Below are 17,794 nucleotides of genomic sequence, written 5' to 3'. Positions count from 1 at the left end.
GCACCCACTGGGCAGAATTTGTGCTTCCCTGACTCTGCCCCACGCAGTGCTCCCAGCAGGGGCAGGGGCAGGAGTCTCGCTAGGTGGAGGTGTTGGAATTGGTTTTTCTTGCAGACAAAGACCTGCGGACCAAGGGCTTCAGCCTAGAGTCGTGCCGCAGCATGGTGAACCTCATGGATGTATCCTTCCATTTGCTTTTGTCTCCTGAGTGGGGTTTTGGGTGGAGGTATCCATGCTGGGAAAACTGTCCCAGGACAGTGCAGAGAACAGGACAGAGCCATGTGAAGTGTGGACACACACACAGTGCCTCATGCTCAGATGCCTCCCTGGACATCTTCCTGTTTGTTGGGAGGGAGAAACTGAGGCACAGACCTGTGTCAAGTGAAAGGCGGAGCAAGACCTGGGTCCCCATTGACCCGAGGCTGGTGCTGTTTCTGACCCCTCCCCAGCCCACTCCACTGCAGCCCAGCTCAGAACAATGCAAGCCCGGCTGTGGGCTGACTGTGTGTGGCTTTTGCTGCTTCTCCTCACCCAACCCCAAGTCGGCTTGCTGGCTCTGCGGCCGTCTCCCTTCCACACAGTTGCCCACTCTCTCCCATGCCTGGTCTAAGTGGTGGAATTTCCTTCTTAATGGCCACCCAGCGTGACGGCAATGGGAAGCTGGGCCTGGTGGAGTTCAACATCCTGTGGAACCGCATCCGGAATTACCTGGTAGGTTGTCCCCACTCACCTCAGTCGTGTAGGTGCGGGCCGGGCCGGCGGGAAGGGCTGGGTGACTCAGCCTGGCCCTCACCCTCTGCCCCCACCCCAGTCCATCTTCCGGAAGTTTGACCTGGACAAATCGGGCAGCATGAGTGCCTATGAGATGCGGATGGCCATCGAGTCGGCAGGTGAGACCCCAAGGCTGATGGCACCTGTGGGGCCTGGGACAGGTAGCCCCACTGCTCCTATGCCCCAGGCCCTTGTCCCTGCGGTGCTGGTGGTGACGTGGTAACAGCCATCTTGTCCTTTTCCCCGCAGTTACTGAGCGAAGTGCATTACTGGGTTTCCTTCCTTCCTTCCTCTCTGCAGCCTAACGAGGCTAGGGTCTTTTACCATCCCCACCGTGCACATGACAAAAGAGAAGCTCAGAGAAGGAAAGTGACTGACCTCAGGCCTCACAGCCAGCAGGGGCAGAGCCAGGCTGCAGAGCCTCCAGTGAGGGAGACGCAGGGCTCACCCACCCCAGCCCGCTTAAGCACAAGGCCAGGGCATTCAGCACAAACTAAGCTGGACCCCTAAGCCCTCACTGGCCCGCTCCTGATTCCCTGGCATGACCTGGGCCCAGAGACCGGCACTCACTTGCCCAGCCCCTCACAGCTACTGGCCCTGCCCAGGAGGCCTTCATGCCCCTTCTGGAGAAGAAAAGGCCCCAGGCACCCTGCCTAGCTCCAGCCCCCTCCTGGGGACTCAACCCCTCCCCCATCCTGTTGGGCAGGGGCTGCGCCTCCCTGACCTTCACTCACTCTCCTGGACCAGGCTTCAAGCTCAACAAAAAGCTTTATGAGCTCATCATCACCCGCTACTCGGAGCCCGACCTGGCGGTCGACTTTGACAATTTCGTGTGCTGCCTGGTGCGGCTAGAGACCATGTTCCGTGAGTGTCCAGCTCCGTCCCAAACGCGTCACCAAGGAGCTGGGGGGAATGACAGATGGGTAAATTAGCAGATACAGGCCAGTGCTGTAGATGTGTGCCAGAGAGGCCTGGTTCTGGGTTTGGGGGGCCCTGGCTGAGTGCCAGGAGAGTTGGGGAGGGAGGGAGTTGATGGCAGCTTCTCAAGCAGCAGGAAGGGGTGAAGCTTCCCAGCTTCAAGGGGTGTCAGCTTGGGGTACTGTGGGGACGTAGAGAGAGACCAGGCAGGAAGGGGGCCAGGCCTGGCCCTGCGTGAATGTCCCACTGAGTTTTCAGCCCTGTATCACCTTTTCTTGAACACACAGGATTTTTCAAGACTCTGGACACAGATCTGGATGGAGTCGTGACGTTTGACTTGTTTAAGGTGGGAACCTCCCTGGGCCCATGGTGGGGGAAGAGGTCCAGGCAATCGAGTTTTCTTATCTGGCCAGTGTTCCCTGTCCTTTCGTGGAAATGAGCCTGAGCCTCAGAGGCAACCCTGAAGGCCGGGCCACCTGAGTCCTGAAAGGCTGGGGTGGGGGTGTCTGGATTCTGGGAAAGAAGCAGGAGGGGAGACCCAGGCCTTTGGAGGCCTCTATGGGAGCAGCACTCTGGTTTCCTGGGGGTGGAGGAGGTAAGAAAGTAGCCCCTTCATGAGGTCCCTGAGGTGGTCCCTGAGCCGTGGAGTTGGGGGCTGGACCTGGGGTTTGGGTGGGGAAGAAGCCAGGCAGCCATTTCTGTGGCCCCGGCTGACCTGCCTGCTCTCCCGCAGTGGTTGCAGCTGACCATGTTTGCATGAGGCAGGGACTCGGTCCCCCTTGCCGTGCTCCCCTCCCTCCTCGTCTGCCAAGCCATGCCTCCTGCCACACCACACCAGGCCACGCCAGCTGCAAGTGCCTTCCTTGGAGCAGAGAGGCAGCCTCGTCCTCCTGTCCCCTCTCCTCCCAGCCACCATCGTTCATCTGCTCTGGGCAGAGCTGTGTGGCCCCTGCCTGCGCCAGCTGTGGGCTCGGGATGGACTCCCTGGGCCCCTCCCATTGCCAAGCCAGGAAGGCAGCTTTCGCTTGTTCCTGCCTCGGGACAGCCCCAGGTTTCCCCAGCATCCTGATGTGTCCCCTCTCCTTACTTCAGAGGCCACCCACTCAGCAGCACCGGCCGGGCCTTGCCTGCAGACTGTAAACTGTAACCACTAGCTCTACACTGTCTGCAGTCCAGGCGTGTGGAGCTGCCTCCTGGCTCGGGGAGGCCCCGGGGCTGGGAACGCCTGTGCCTTCCTGTGCCAAAGCCAGTGCCCCCTCTGTCCCTCCCTGGCCCTGTTGCCGACCAGGAGCTGCCCAATCTGTGGGCGGTCGGCCTTCCCCCCTTCGGTCCTTTTTTATATTAGTGATTTTAAAGGGGACTCTTCAGGGACTTGTGTACTGGTTATGGGGGTGCCAGAGGCACTAGGCTTGGAGTGGGGAGGTCCCATGTTCCATATAGAGGAACCCCAAATAATAAAGGAAAAGGCCCCACATCTGTCTGTGACTTGTTTCTCCCCAGTCTACTGCCTGGAGGGCACCTGCAGGCCCTGGCCCATGGGGGCAGCTCGTGGCCTCAGCTCACCCCTCCCCTCCAACCCTTCCATCTCTTTCCCCTTGACCTGAAGCCTGAACCCCTACTGGAGTACTGGGTATCTGGGCCAGGCTACCCCTGGCCCTGGGAGGTTGGGAAGGAGGGGACCCAGCTGCAGGGACAGGGCCACACAGCTGAGGTCCCACATGACTCTGCTGATCCTACATGCCCTCCCCGCCGCCCAGGAGGCCTGACCCCTACCTTTCTTGCACACTTCAGCCCATTGAGGTGAGGCTCTGGCTGAAACTCAAACCTCTACTTAGCACACACCCGGTCCCCCAGGGAGCTCCCCGGAGCACAGAGCCACCTTCAGGTCCTTCTGTGGGGAGCCCCTGTGACCCAGACACCTGCACTTATATAGGCCCCTCCAGGCCCTTCCGGGATCCGGGATTTTCTTACCAGAGATAAGAGTGGCTTGGGGGAAGGAAGAGGGGATGGGGCGAAGCCGCAAATGCAGAGCAGAGGCCAAGGTGGGGGCGGGGGGTGGGCTGCTGTCAGCTACTGTGGGTCCCAGTGTTGGGGCAGAGATGGAGGTGGAGGCCCCTGTGCGCCCCATGGGGCAGGCTGCCCGCACGCTGCTGTCTTGAGCTTGCATTTTGCCCTTGTCACCTCCTCACTGGGAGTCCAGGTCCTGTTGGACTCAGGGTCTTCAGCAGTGAGGGCAGTGGCTCAGCTCTTCCTGGAGCCTGGGCGGGTGTATGAGCGGCTGGAGGGCGGGAGAGTGTGCAGGGCCCCGCCATCTTGCTCAAACCCTTACTTGCTCTCCGGATTGGGTTTTATTTGATGAGGGGATGGGAACACCAGAGTCTGGATGACCTGGGGCCCTAACCTCTCAAAAACTTGGAGTCATTGAGGTGGGAGTGGGAAGAGCAGGGCTTCCTCCTGACTGCCCTATTTGGGCTTGCTTTCCTTTCTCTTTCCTCTCCTCCTCTCCTTCTCTCTTTCTTTCTTTCTGACGGAGTTTCTCTTTTGTTGCCCAGACTGGAGTGCAGTGGCGTGATCTCGGCTCACTGCAACCTCCGCCTCCCAGGTTCAAGCGAGTCTCCTGCCTCAGCCTCCCAAGCAGCTGGGATTACAGGTGCCCGCCACCACGCCTGGCTAACTTTTGTATTTTTAGTAGAGACGGTTTTACCCTGTTGGCCAGGTTGGTCTAGAACTCCTGACATCAGGTGATCCACCTGCCTCAGCCTCCCAAAGTGCTGGGATTACAAGTATGAGCCACCACGCCCGGCCTATTTGGGCATTTTAAAAGGGCTTTTTCCCAAGTGTCACCTGTGCAGCCAAGTCCCTGCCTTCTTGGGAAGTGGGGAAGGGTAAGCAGCTGTAACCACTGCACCCCATTATTCTGAACTCTCAGCACTTAAGGCTCCAGCTGCAATTTGGAGCCTAGTGACAGGGACTGTGTCCCAAGTGCCAAGACTGGAATCGGGGCTTCCTAACATGCCTCGGTGTCCTCTGGAGGAAAAGGAACGTGACGGTGCTCCGTTCACTGCTGGGGTCCTGCCGGTGAGAGCAGTGGGCAGGGCGGCTGGACCTGCGGATCTGGGTGGTGGGCTGTGACTCCGCCCTCAGGGTGAGAGATGGAGAGACCTAGAGAAAGGGCATGGGGGAGGGGAGCCCTGCAGATGTGGGGACACCTGAACCCTCCTATGGGGTGTAACCTGAGCCTTCTGACACAGGGTGCACAGGATGTCTGCAGTCCTCACCCCTGGCCTGTTCCTCCCACTCCCAGGGCCCCTCCCCAGCCTCTCTACATAAAGCCAGGCAGGCTGGGCCTCAGGTCAGGCCTATGGCCATGGCCTTCACAGACCTGCTGGACACTCTGGGCGGCATGAGCCGCTTCCAGCTCATCCATACGGCCCTGCTGTTGCTGCCTTGCGGCCTGCTGGCCTGCCACAACTTCCTGCAGAACTTCACGGCCGCTGTCCCCCTGCACCACTGCCAAGGCCCTGCCAACCACACTGAGGCCTCCACCAACGACTCGGGGGCCTGGCTGAGGGCCACTGTACCCCTGGACCAGCTTGGGGCCCCTGAGCCCTGCCGGCGCTTCACCAAGCCTCAGTGGGCCCTGCTGAGCCCCAACTCCTCCGGCCCGGACTCAGCCACGGAGCGCTGCAAGGATGGCTGGGTCTATACCCACAGTGTTTTCCCATCCACCATCGTGATGGAGGTCAGAAGGGGCTGGGCGCGTGGGGGGCTGCTGCCGAGGCCCAGTCTGAAGCGCTCACGTCTTCCCTGCAGTGGGATCTGGTGTGTGAGGCCCGCACTCTCCGAGACCTGGCGCAGTCTGTCTACACGGCTGGGGTGCTGGTGGGGGCTGCCGTGATTGGCAGCCTGGCAGACAGGTGAGCCCGTGGGGATAAGTGTCCCAGCCACCCAGTGCGGGCCAGAAAGCCTAGGCCTCTGCATTCATTTTTCTTTGTTACAGTTGATTTGTGCATTTTAAACAGATAATACACATAGTACATTCACATGGCTTCAAATCCCAAAAGGCACAGAAGAGCCTGCTGGGGATCACCCCTTTCCTGCCTCTGCCCCTCCCTGCAGTAATCCCCAGAGGGCAGCCTGGTTTCTATGTCTTTTACCAGAGACATTTTATGATTCTATGCAGTCAAGCAAGTGGGTGTATATGTTCTATTCCCCCATTTTTATTTTCCTGTTTTTTATTTGTTTTCTTCTTCATGTCCCCCCATTTTTTTCTTTGAGATGAAGTCTCACTATGTTGCCCAGGCTAGTCTCAAACTTCTAGGCTCAAGCAATTCTCCTGCCTCTGTCTCCCAAGTAGCTGAGGTGACAGGCCTAGCCATCCTTTTTTTATGCAAATGCTGGCATACACCCCACATGGTCCTGTACCCAGCTTTTTCTTCACTTTGGAGGCCTCCTCTCCTATTCCTTCAGAAAGAGCTGTCCCACCCTCCTAGTCTTTACACTACACCCCACTGTATGTATGAGCCAGTACGAACCCTAACTTGCTCCTCCTTATTTTTTAGGGTGAGGTCTCACTCTGTCACCCAGGCTGTAGTGCCGAGGTACGAACATAGCTCTCTGCAGCCTCGACCTTCTGGGCTCAAACGATCCTCCTGCTTCAGCCTCCCCAGTAGCTGGGACTACAGGCACCCACCAACACACCCAGCTAATTTAAAAAAAATTTTTTTTTAGTAGAGATGGGGTCTCACTATGTTGCCCAGGCTGGTCTCAAACTCCTGGGCTCAAGCAATCTTCCTCCCTCTACCTCCTACAGTGCTGGGATTACAGGTGTGAGCACTGCGCCCAGCCTAACTGACCCCTATTGACAGATGGCGATGTGCAGCCAGCTCATGGCTCTGAAGTTGGCTCCCACATCTCTCTCTCTCTGCACCTCTTTCCCCTTCCTCCTCTTCGCTCTCTCTCCCCTCTCCCTTCTCCTCTGCCCTTCTTCTCTCAGTTCAGGTTTAGGGGGTCCTCCCGGACTCCACCCCACACTCTGGAGTATAGATGGCTCCCTGTGCCACACACCTCAGGCCCACATCACACTGTCATGACACATCCTGGTCTTTCTACATGTGAGCTTGTGTCTTATCCACTGTCTCATTTGTCACCAGCCCTCAACTCAGGCCTGTCACTTAGAGGTGATTAATGATCAATGAACATTGTGTCACAATGAATGAGTGAATGAAAGAATGCATGAAGAAATGAGTGAGTGGGTGAGTGAGTGGGTGAGTGGGTGAGTGAGTGGGTGAGTGGGTGAGTGAGTGAGTGGGTGAGTGAGTGGGTGGGTGAGTGGGTGAGTGAGTAGGTGAGTGGGTGGGTGAGTGGGTGAGTGACTGGGTGGGTGAGTGGGTGGGTGGTGGGTGAGTGGGTGGGTAGGTGAGTGGGTGGGTGAGTGGGTGGGTGGGTGAGTGGATGAGTGGGTGGGTGTGTGAGTGGGTGAGTGAGTGGGTGGGTGGGTGAGTGGGCATGTGAGTGGGTGTGTGAGTGGGTGGATGAGTGAGTGGGTGGGTGAGTGGGTGAGTGGGTGGATGAGTGGGTGGGTGGGTGAGTGGGTGGGTGTGAGTGGGTGAGTGAGTGGGTGGATGAGTGGGTGGGTGGGTGAGTGGGTGGATGAGTGGGTGGGTGGGTGGGTGAGTGGGTGGATGAGTGGGTGGGTGGGTGAGTGGGTGGGTGTGAGTGGGTGAGTGAGTGGGTGGATGAGTGGGTGGGTGGGTGTGAGTGGGTGAGTGAGTGGGTGGGTGAGTGGGTGGATGAGTGGGTGGGTGGGTGAGTGGGTGGGTGTGAGTGGGTGGGTGAGTGAGTGGGTGAGGGAGTGGGTGGGTGAGTGGGTAGGTGAGTGAGTGGGTGGGTGAGTGAGTGGGTGGGTGAGTGGGTGAGTGGGTGGGTGAGTGGGTGGGTGGGTGGGTGAGAGGGTGAGTGGGTGGGTGAGAGGGTGAGTGGGTGGGTGAGTGGGTGGGTGGGTGGGTGAGTATGTGGGTGAGTGAGTGGGTGGATAAGTGAGTGGGTGAGTGGGTGGGTGAGTGAGTGGGTGGATAAGTGAGTGGGTTAGTGGGTGGGTGAGTGAGTGGGTGGGTGGGTGGGTGAGTGAGTGAGTGAGTGGGTGAGTGGGTGGGTGGGTGGGTGGGTGGGTGAGTGAGTGAGTGGGTGGGTGAGTGAGTGAGTGAATGAGTGAGAGGGTCATGGGGTGTGTGGAGAAGAAAAGCTGCTTTCCTTCTTGGCCTGCTTCCCTCCTGGCCAAATTGGGGTTGTGCGCTCTAGCCATGGACCTTCATTTGCAAATAGGGCAAATAACCCTGCCGTCCTGTCCTCGGGCCCCTCTGTGGCATGGCAACCCTCTAGTCCACGTAAAGACTCAACCCTGGCTCCTGCTCCCACACTGGGGACTGGCCAAGGGCTCACCCGCTGTGAGTTCTGGTTCGAGGCCTCCCTCTAGCCAGAGCAGTGCTCAGGTGACCTCTCCCCACCTGCCACACGCCCCTCTGGGGCTTTGTAGAGTCCCTGCCTTTCCTCGAGCCTGGACTAAATCTCCTTGCCAACTTCCTAATACACCATGTCCCTGTGTCTGTGACCAGCCTCTGCCACCAAGCCTGGGTCCCAGCAGTTTCAAGTTTCTGTTTTGGAGGGGTGGCTTTTGCGGGGTACCCCATCTTCCCCGTGACGTGACTGCCTTGATAACGCCCCTGCTCGGGTGGAAGGGGCAGGCGTGGGCTGCCAATTTGTTCCTTGGGGGCTGCTGCTGCTGCCTCTCAAAACCCTAATGCCTGTGCCCATTCTCTGGACTCAGGCTGGGCCGCAAGGCCCCCCTGGTCTGGTCCTACCTGCAGCTGGCAGCTTCGGGGTCCGCCACAGCGTATTTCAGCTCCTTCAGTGCCTACTGCGTCTTCCGGTTCCTGATGGGCATGACCTTCTCTGGCATCATCCTCAACTCCCTCTCCCTGGGTGAGTCCAGCCGAGGAGAGGCCGAGAAGGACTGGGGCTCCTGAAAGAGTGGGGCGGGTGGGGGGCAGGAGGGCGGGGGCAGGGGGACACGGGGATGGCAACGTCCAGGGTTGTTGGACATTTTTCTCATGTTGTTTTGTTGGGATTCTCATCCAGCAACCTCATCTCAAAGCCTCCCGCCAGAGTTCTGGACTTGGGGGACCTGGGCTCCCAGGTAGTGGTGGCCCTGCTGGCTGTGGGTGGGGAGTCCCTGGATGGCCTTTCCCAGATCTGAGCTTTAGTGTACTCATCTGTAAACTGAGAGGGTTAGATTTATTTTATTTGTGAATTAGCCAACAATAACCACTTACTAAGCACCTATTGTCTCCAGGCTTAGTGTGGGGACACAGAGGCCACAGGGACGCAGGAGGGGAGTGAGCCATGATGGTCCCCAGGGCTGCAGCCAGCCCTGAAATTGTGTGATTCTAAAAAGGCTGGTGATTCTTCAGCTTCATGGTGGAGACCTGGCTCCTAATGCCAGCTTGGAGTGTTGTGCCCCCAAGTGATAAATGGCAGACTCAGTCCTCACTCTGGGCTGGTTCTGGGCAGTCCCTGGGTGGTCCTTGGAGAAAGCTTTGCAGGGCAGTAGGAAGCCCACCCAGGACACAGGCCTGCCACCCACCCAGGCTTCATTTTAACACTTAGCTTGCTCCTGGGGACATCGCTGGGCGCGGAAACTGCTGCCACCGTCAGCTGTGCAAAGACAGGATGGGTCTTTTATATCAGGGGTCAGGGAGAAATCTTGGGACCGGAGAACCAGGACGCACCAGGCCAGCACACCTGACCTCCCCTCCCTCTCCCAGCACAAAGTGGGATCTCAGCAAATCCCAGCCTACACAGCTCACTCTGCAGGGTGGGCATCCGGCCATGGCTTGAAACAGGTGTCTGAGGTCCACTTCATGCTGGAATGGGCTCTAACACCTACACAGACACATACAGACACACACAGACACACACACACACACACACACGCATGCACACATACGCATCAGAGACTGCCCAGCCTCTTAACACCTCCTGAGGCTGGAGAGGACGGGCGCTGTCTTAGGACATCTCAGCCTGTAAAGACGACTTTGCAGAGATTCTATCAAGTGCCCTGGAGCTCCCACCACAGGCCATGCCCTGCCTCGGGTCACACCGCACAAGTGTAGTGACCCCCCCACCTATGTGTGTGTATATATATATATATGCCTCCCCTCATGTTTGTTCCTGTGCACACTGTTCTGTATCTTGATTCTTCTACTTAACCAAGTTGTCACTGGTCCACTGCCTGATAGAGGACCTCCTAGTGCCCGGAGAGGCTCTAGAGGTTGCGATGAACACAGCAAAGCCCCGCTCCTTGGGGTCCATGTTCTAGCGAGGGGCGATATCACCACCACACATAACGAATCGTATCGTTTGTTCGAAGACAGTAAGTGCTACAGAGGAAAACCGAAGCCTGGAAAGGGGAGAAAAATGGCCAGGTTGCCCAGGCACGGTGGCTCATGCCTGTAATCCCAGCACTTTGGGAGGCCAAGGCGGGTAGATCACCTGAGGAGTTTGAGACCAGCCTGGCCAACATGGTAAAACCCCATCTCTACTACAAATACAATTAGCCGGGCGTAGTGGCGGGCGCCTGTAATCCCAGCTACTCGGGAGACTGAGGCAAGAGAATTGCTTAACTCGGGAGGTGGAGGTTGGTGTGAGCCGAGATCGCACCACTGCACTCCAGCCTCGGTGACAGAGTGAGACTCTGCCTCAATAAAACAAACAAAAAACCCCACAAAGAATGGCCGGGTTGGAGGAGAGGGGTCTGCAGTTTTAATTAGGGTGGTTTGGGAAGACTGCACTGAAAAGGGGTCATTCTGAGCAAAACTGGGAGGAGTTGAGGGAGTGAGCCCTGCAGGTTTCTGGGGTAGAACATTCCAGGCAGAGGGAACTGCCAGGCAGAGGCCCTGCCGCGGAAAGTGTGCCCAGGGTGAAGAGCAAGGAGGTCCCCGTGGCTGAAGCAGAGTTGGGAGGTGGGCGACAGGGGAGGTCGGGGAGGGCAGTTCTGCAGGACCTTGTGGCCAGCGTTCTAGGACCTTGGCTTTGCCTCTGAATGAGACAAGAGCCACTGGAGGATTTTGACCAGGGAGAGACCCGATCTGATTTAGGATTTGAGATCTGATAAGATTTATCTGGCTGCCATGTGACACCAGGACAGAAGCAGGGAGGCCGGTTAAGGGGCTACTGCTGTCATCAAGCAAGAGACCAGGTTGAGCTGGGCCACGGTGGCAGCAGTGGAGGCAGCGAGGAGAGCTCAGATTCCGGCTCAATTCTGAAGGATTTGCTGAAGGGCTGGACGCACAGGCTTCTTGCCCACTGGGAAGAAGCTTCCTCATTAATTCGTTACAGCTGCCTCGTAAGGGTGTGTCGTCGTTATTTAACCAGTCCCCTGTAGATGGACATTCAGGTTGTTCCAAGTTTTGCTCTTTACAAAAATTAGTGTTTTCTGTCTTTGCATGGGGTTGAGCACCTCTGCCCATTTTCCTTTTAGCTTGTTGGCTGTTTTCTAATTGATTTGTGAAAACTCTTCCAGTATTAGGGAAATTAGTCTTTCTTCTTTCTTTCTTTTTTTATTTTTTGAAAAATAAAAGAGTTTTTTGAGACAGAGTCTAGCTCTGTCACCCAGGCTGGAGTGTAGTGGTCCAATTAATTTCAGCTCGCTGCAACTTTCGCCTCCCAGGTTCAAGCAATTCTTGTGCCTCAGCCACTCGAGTAGCTGAGATTACAGGCACACACCACCATGCCCGGCTAATTTTTGTATTTTTAGTAGAGACAGTGTTTCGCCATGTTGTCCAGGCTTGTCTCAAACTCCTGACCTCAGGTGATCCACCCGCCTCAGCCTCTCAAAGTGCTGGATTACAGGAGTGAGCCACTGCACCCAGCCCAAAATTAATCCTTTATCTGTTAGTTGGGTTAGTTTATCTGTTAGTTGGGTTACAACAACTATATTTTTACGTTTTTTGTTGACTTTTTTTGGCTTGACTTATGGTGTTTTGTTTTGTTTTATTCCAATGCAGACATTTTTTATTTTTACAACTCCAAGTTTGTCAACCTCCCCTTTTATTGCCTCTGGGTTTTGTGATGTCTTTGGAAAAGCCTTTCCCTACTCTAAGATTGTAAAATAATCTCCCCTGATTTCTTCCGGCATTGTTGTGGTTTTATTGTTTGTTGAGTTCTTTGATCCACTTAGAATTCATCTGGAGTGCAGTAAGGACACCTTTGCCTGTGTCTCAGCAGGTCTCTGGAATGAGTTTAAGCTGTCAGAATCATAAGGGGGGTGTGGTGAATTAACCACATGGGTAGCTGAATGCCACTGCATGTCACTGTTTTCTCCCCAGTTGTGGAGTGGATGCCCACCTGGGGCCGGACTGTGGCAGGTATCTTGCTGGGGTACTCCTTCACCCTGGGCCAGCTCATCCTGGTGGGGATAGCCTACCTGATTCGCCCCTGGCGGTGCCTGCAGTTTGCCGTCTCTGCTCCTTTCCTGATCTTTTTCCTCTATTCTTGGTATGTCCTGAACAGAGTGGGGTGGGGGAGGGTGCACCTGTGTGGCCGAGTCTTCACCTGGCCCTGTGAGAGGTTGGGGTGTGCAGTGACTGGGACTTGTTGGACTTGACATGGGACACGAAGGATGCCAGGCATTCGTGGAGGCAGCAAGCTCTCAAGTCCTCACAAATGGCTACTGGGACACTCTGGTAAAATCCCTTGCATTAGTGTGGGGCCCTGGAACATCCCAAGAGCTTTTGCCTTCATCAACTCCTTCACATCCCTCAACATTTTATAAGTACTCTAAGTACTTATAAAGTTATAAGAATATAACTGGGGCATTTATAAGAGGGTAATGAGGCACAGCCTCGTTACAGAGAGGGCCCATGACTCACTCAAGGCCACACAGCTGGGGTCAGAACCAGATTCAAAACCGAGTCTGGGACAGGTGTGGTGGCTCACACCTGTAATCCTAGCACTTTGGGAGACTGAGGCAGGCAGATCACTTGAGGTCAGGAGTTTGAGACCAGCCTGGCCAACATGGTGAAACCCCATCTCTAAAAATAAATTAATTAATTAAATAAAATTAGCCGGGCATGGTGGCGGGTGCCCCAGCTACTCGGGAGGCTGAGGCAGGCGAATCACTTCAATCCGGGAGGCGGAAGTTGCAGTGAGCCGAGATTGCGCCACTGCACTCCAGCCTGGGCGACAGAGTGAGACTCCATCTAAAAAAAGAAAAACCACGGGTCTGTTGAAATCCTAAGTCCTCTGTAGTTTTTGTTTGTTTGTTTTTTGTTTTGTTTTTTGTTTTTGAGATGGAGTCTCTCTCTGTTGCCCAGGCTAGAGTACAGTGGAGCGATCTCGGCTCTGCAACATCCACCTCCCAGGTTCAAGTGATTCTCCTGTCTCAGCCTCCCGAGTAGCTGTGATTACAGGCACACACCACCACGCCTGGCTAGTTTTTTGTATTTTTAGTAGAGACAGGGTTCCATTATGTTGGCCAGGCTAGTCTTGAACTCCTGACCTCAGTTGATCCACCCTCCTGGGCCTCCCAAAGTGCTGGGATTACAGGTGTGAGCCACCGTGCCTGGCCAAGTCCTCTGTAGTCTGTAAATACTGTTCATTGAGTCTCTGTATGATATGCTGCAAAAAAAGGGAAGCTGGCATGGCCCCCAGACTTCCTGATGCAACAGACAAGAGGACAGGTCACCTTTTCTGGGTCTGAAAGAAGGTGGACAAGGAGCTATTGGGTTTGGGGAACAGAATGAGCTCTACCCAGCCCCAGATCCTTCTTCCTCCTCTCGATCCCAGGTGGCTGCCAGAGTCATCCCGCTGGCTCCTCCTGCATGGCAAGTCCCAGTTAGCTGTACAGAATCTGCAGAAGGTGGCTGCAATGAATGGGAGGAAGGAGGAAGGGGAAAGGCTGACCAAGGAGGTAAGCGAGCTGGGAGGAAGGAAGGGTGGGAACAGTCTTCAGTCTTGCTGGCAACCTCCAGTTGCACCAGAATTTAGCAACTTTCCAGGACTCACGTGCCATCCAGGTGTAGATGCTGGGAATACAAGTACAGGCAGAGTTCTGATGTGTGAAAGATGTTGTCTAGGTATTGAATGACTGTGTGATTTAGGATAAATAATTTAACTGCTTTGCTCATCAGCTGATCCATCTTTGCAACGAGGAAATAACCCTATTAACCTTGACATCCAGTTGAAATTTTAATAAAATAATAAACTAAAATTATTAAAATAGCAACCACAAAGTAAAATTACTGGGGAATCAATAACAAAAGTACTATCACAAATACCATTTATTGTAAGATAGTTACCATTTATTATCAATACACATCATTTCTCAAGCCCCATGCCAGACACTAGGCTAAGAGCTTTATGTACATAACCTCGTATCATGTCTCATTTTTGCCAATGAGGAAATTGAAGTGCGGACAGGTCAGGTAACTTGCCTGAGAACATACAGTAGGAAGTGGCAGAACCACTTGGAACCCCTGCTCTTATCTGACACAGTCTTCAAGTCTATATCAGGAATGGGGTGGGAGGCCCTCCAGAACCACAGAACCTCAGTACTGTTGGGGTTCGTGTTGGAGCTTCTCAACACCCTGGAAACAGCCCCTCAAGTGCCATCAGTCTTTGGATGGAGAGGAGACAAGGGCCAGCCACCTCACCAAAGACCTCAACCCCAGCTCTCCTCCATACAGATGAAGGGGTTCCCTGCAGGGATGTGGGGTCCCAGCTCCCTCGCTTCCCCTGAGCAGACTCTTCTCACCTAGGCGGTGAGCTCCTACATCCAGAGCGAGTTTGCAAGTGTCCGCACCTCCAACTCGATCTTGGACCTCTTCCGAACCCCAGCCATCCGCAAGGTCACATGCTGTCTCATGGTGATCTGGTAGGTGACAGGCTCATGCCCAAGTCTTTCACCCAAGGCAGGGGCATGCTCTCTGCCCCCACTGAAAAACTCTGTTCTGAAATACTCTTAATGCAATGAGCAGGTGAGCCGTGTGAACTCAATCTCTTCCCACACCCTTTTTCCAGCACTCGGCCTCTGCTGGACGCTGAGATGTGACAGATGAGATATCGTGCTAACCCAGGAACCCCATTTCTGGACAGTGGGTCTCACCTGGGTGGGAGGACTACTGGAATCACCAAGGCAGCTTTTCCAGAATGTAACTTGTCCCATCCTGATATGCCCCTGGGGCTGGCTCTCCAGTGGATTCTGGGAAGTGTCGCACTCTGGAAAAAACACTTCTGGATCCAGAAGGCAATAGACAGGAAAATCGTAATTTCCATGCAGTGAGACAAGTATCTTGACAGCATTTCTGCTAGTTGGGGCTGCTGAGGGCTTCAGGCAGGAGACAGCATTTAGACTAGTTTTAAAAGATGGTTAATCAAGTTTGCAAGGTGGGCAGGAAGGAATTCCTAACAGGTTCACAGGCATGAAGATGTGAAATGGACAAAAATACAAAGGCAGCCCATATGCAGTAGTGCCACCTACTGGAAGCTGACAAATCCTAAGGGGAAGGGCTGATCAAAAACAACCGTGTTGATTTCATTCCTACGGGATTTCCTGCACATTTAAATAATTGGTATTGATACCAACAGGGACTGCAGGCAATGACTATTCGTTTTCTTTCTTTCTTTTCTTCTTCTTTCTTTCTTTCTTTCTTTCTTTCTTTCTTTCTTTCTTTCTTTCTTTCTTTCTTTCTTTCTTCCTTCCTTCCTTCCTTCCTTCCTTCCTTCCTTCCTTCCTTCCTTCCTTCCTTCCTTTCCTTTCCTTTCCTTTCCTTTCCTTTCCTTTCCTTTCTTTCTCTTTCTTCTTTTTCTTCTTCCCCTCTCTCTTTGTTTCTTTCTTTTTTCTTTTACTTTCTTTCTTTCTTTTTTTTTTTTTTTTTTGAGACGGGGTCTCCCTCTGTCTCCAGGCTGGAGTGCAGTGGTGTGATCTTGGCTCACTGTAACCTCCCCCTCCCGGGTTCAAGCGATTCTCCTGCCTCAGCGTCCCGAGTAGCTAGGACTACAGGTACGCGCCACCACACCCAGCTAATTTTTGTATTTTTGGTAAAGACGGGCAACTATCTGTTTTCTGTAGCAGACTGGGGAGTCGCTTTTAGTAGATATCAGCTGGGCTCTGAGGCCAGACTATCCATGTGACCTGAGCAAGTAAGGGAGCCCAGCCTCATGGGGCCTCTTTCCTACATCTGTAAGGTCCTTGTGAGGATCCAAAGTTAAGACATGAGGCCAGCCCTGGTGACTCATGTGTGTAATCCCAGCACTATGGCAGGCAGAGGCGGGAGGACTGTTTGAGCCCAGGAGTTCCAGACCAGCCTGGTCAACATAGGGAGACCCCCCGCCAGCCGGGCATGGAGGGCTGTACCTGTGGTTCCAGCTACTTGGGACACTGAGGTGGGAGAGTCGCTTGAACGCAGGAGTTGGAGGCTGCAGTGCTCTGTGATCTCACCGCTGCACTCCAGCCTAGGTGACAGACGGAGACCCCGTCTGGAGAAAAAAAAAACAGTTAAGGCACATAAAGCACTTAAACCACAGGTGGCCCCTTGGGAAGCTCTGGGGTATAGAATCTTTCCTCTGGTTTGGATTTGGGGCTGTGACCCCTGTGTACTGGGAAGATGGGATGGCCCCCGACTCTGGGAGGCTGTGAGGGCTTCTGTCCCCAACAGCGTGGCAGGCAGCGCAGTTCTGGCTCTGGGGAGCGAGGGGGCTCCTGCGAACCCGAGTCCAGGAGGGGGTGTCTTCCTGCGGTAGCCCCGCCGGCCTGGGCTTGCCTTTCCTCCACCTTCCTCTTTCCGCGAAGGAGAAACGGATCCTGAGTTCAAAACTCCAGAGCAGAAAGTCCTGTCTTGGATCCTTCTGGAAAGAGTAAGCAAAAGCCCGTTTTTGTTGAGAAAGTGACTCGGCAGCCATCCGGAGCTTTCTGCCTGCAGGTGGGGCCATTCTCCCATGGAGCCGACCCGACCCGCTCAAAGCTGCCCCAGGCACTGCAGGTTTGGTTTGTGCACGCTGGGACTTACCAACCGCAGCCGGAAAATCGGGGCCATTTCCCAATGTTTCGCTTCGCTGCCGGCTGGGAGCCACGCCAGGCTCGCGCCTGGGATCAATTGCACAGTCCTGGCTTTGAGGAGCGGGAGGCGGCGAGCGTGCTCCCCTACCCCTTCCTCGCCAGTGTGTCTGGGTTGAGGTGGGGATGGGGAGTCCTGGGGTTCGAAAAAGGATGAAGGAGGAGAAAGAGGAATTGTTAGGAACTGGTGAACTTTCACAAACTTCCACAAACCCTATTGTAAATGCCTTCAATTAACTGGGATTTTTTTCTTTACTGGTTGGTTGATTTGATTGAGACAAGGTCTTGCTCTGGCACCCAGGCTGGAGTGCAGCGGCACAATCGTAGCTCACTGCAGCCTCGACCTCCTGGGCTCAAACGATCCTCCCACCGCAGCCTCTGTAGTAGCTAGGACTACAGGTGCCTGCCACCAAGCCTGGGCTAATTTTTAAAAATAGAGATGGGGTGAGGTCTTGCACTGTCGCCCAGGCTGGTCTAGAACTCCTGGACTGAAGAGATCCTCCCCCTTGGTCTCGCAAAGTGCTGGAATAACAGGCTTGAGCCACCTTGTGGTTTTTTTTCTAAATTCTGAAAAGCATGCATATTCATTGTTAAAAACTTTTTTTTTCCCTAAAGAATCCAGAAACAGATAGGCAGTGTGCGCATTGGTTAAGAAGCAGGACTGTGGAACCTGCTCCTTCGGTTTGAATCTCAGCTCTGCCACTTACTGACTTTGTGATCCTGGGCAAGTTACTTAACCGCTCTGTGCCTCAGTTTCTCCATTTGTAACATGGGCATCATAATAGAACCTACCACATAAGGTTGGTGTGAAAATTAGTCTGCAAAGGAGGTGGAACAATGCCTGAATGCGAGTTGTTTTCTGTTATCAGATATACAAGTGAATATTCCTCTCAACCTACTCTCCCTTCCACCTCTGAACATCTCCCATCTCCCATTTCTGTCAGGCATGAATTTGTACCCTTGAAGATACATGTACTAAGGTACATCCATGAC

At 54.4% G+C, this 17,794-nt stretch overlaps 2 protein-coding genes across 5 annotated transcripts in view; both read left to right on the top strand.

Annotated features, from left to right (window-relative positions):
* The window catches only part of CAPN1 (calpain 1), a 31,965-nt gene extending 28,804 nt beyond the window's left edge, over window positions 1-3,161 (top strand). For all 4 annotated transcript variants that reach the window (XM_037999082.2, XM_037999085.2, XM_037999084.2 and 1 more), the window contains exons 17-22: window positions 115-179; window positions 643-711; window positions 812-890; window positions 1,519-1,635; window positions 1,977-2,035; window positions 2,423-3,161. In XM_037999082.2, coding sequence (XP_037855010.2) covers window positions 115-179; window positions 643-711; window positions 812-890; window positions 1,519-1,635; window positions 1,977-2,035; window positions 2,423-2,449 — 416 coding nt within the window. In that variant the 3' untranslated portion in view covers window positions 2,450-3,161. The remainder of the gene's footprint in view (window positions 1-114; window positions 180-642; window positions 712-811; window positions 891-1,518; window positions 1,636-1,976; window positions 2,036-2,422) is intronic.
* A 609-nt stretch (window positions 3,162-3,770) lies between these two features.
* Window positions 3,771-16,606, top strand: SLC22A20 (solute carrier family 22 member 20). Its single transcript, XM_073016435.1, is given in 7 exon segments — window positions 3,771-5,431; window positions 5,503-5,606; window positions 8,516-8,670; window positions 13,508-13,657; window positions 14,505-14,620; window positions 16,404-16,485; window positions 16,488-16,606. Coding segments are annotated over 7 exon segments (1,107 nt in total). The 5' UTR covers window positions 3,771-5,050.
* Window positions 16,607-17,794: the final 1,188 nt, after the last annotated feature.

The sequence above is a fragment of the Chlorocebus sabaeus genome, chromosome 1 (genome assembly GCF_047675955.1).
Source record: "Chlorocebus sabaeus isolate Y175 chromosome 1, mChlSab1.0.hap1, whole genome shotgun sequence".
NCBI lineage: Eukaryota > Metazoa > Chordata > Mammalia > Primates > Cercopithecidae > Chlorocebus > Chlorocebus sabaeus.
This window is presented reverse-complemented; position numbering and strand designations above follow the sequence as displayed.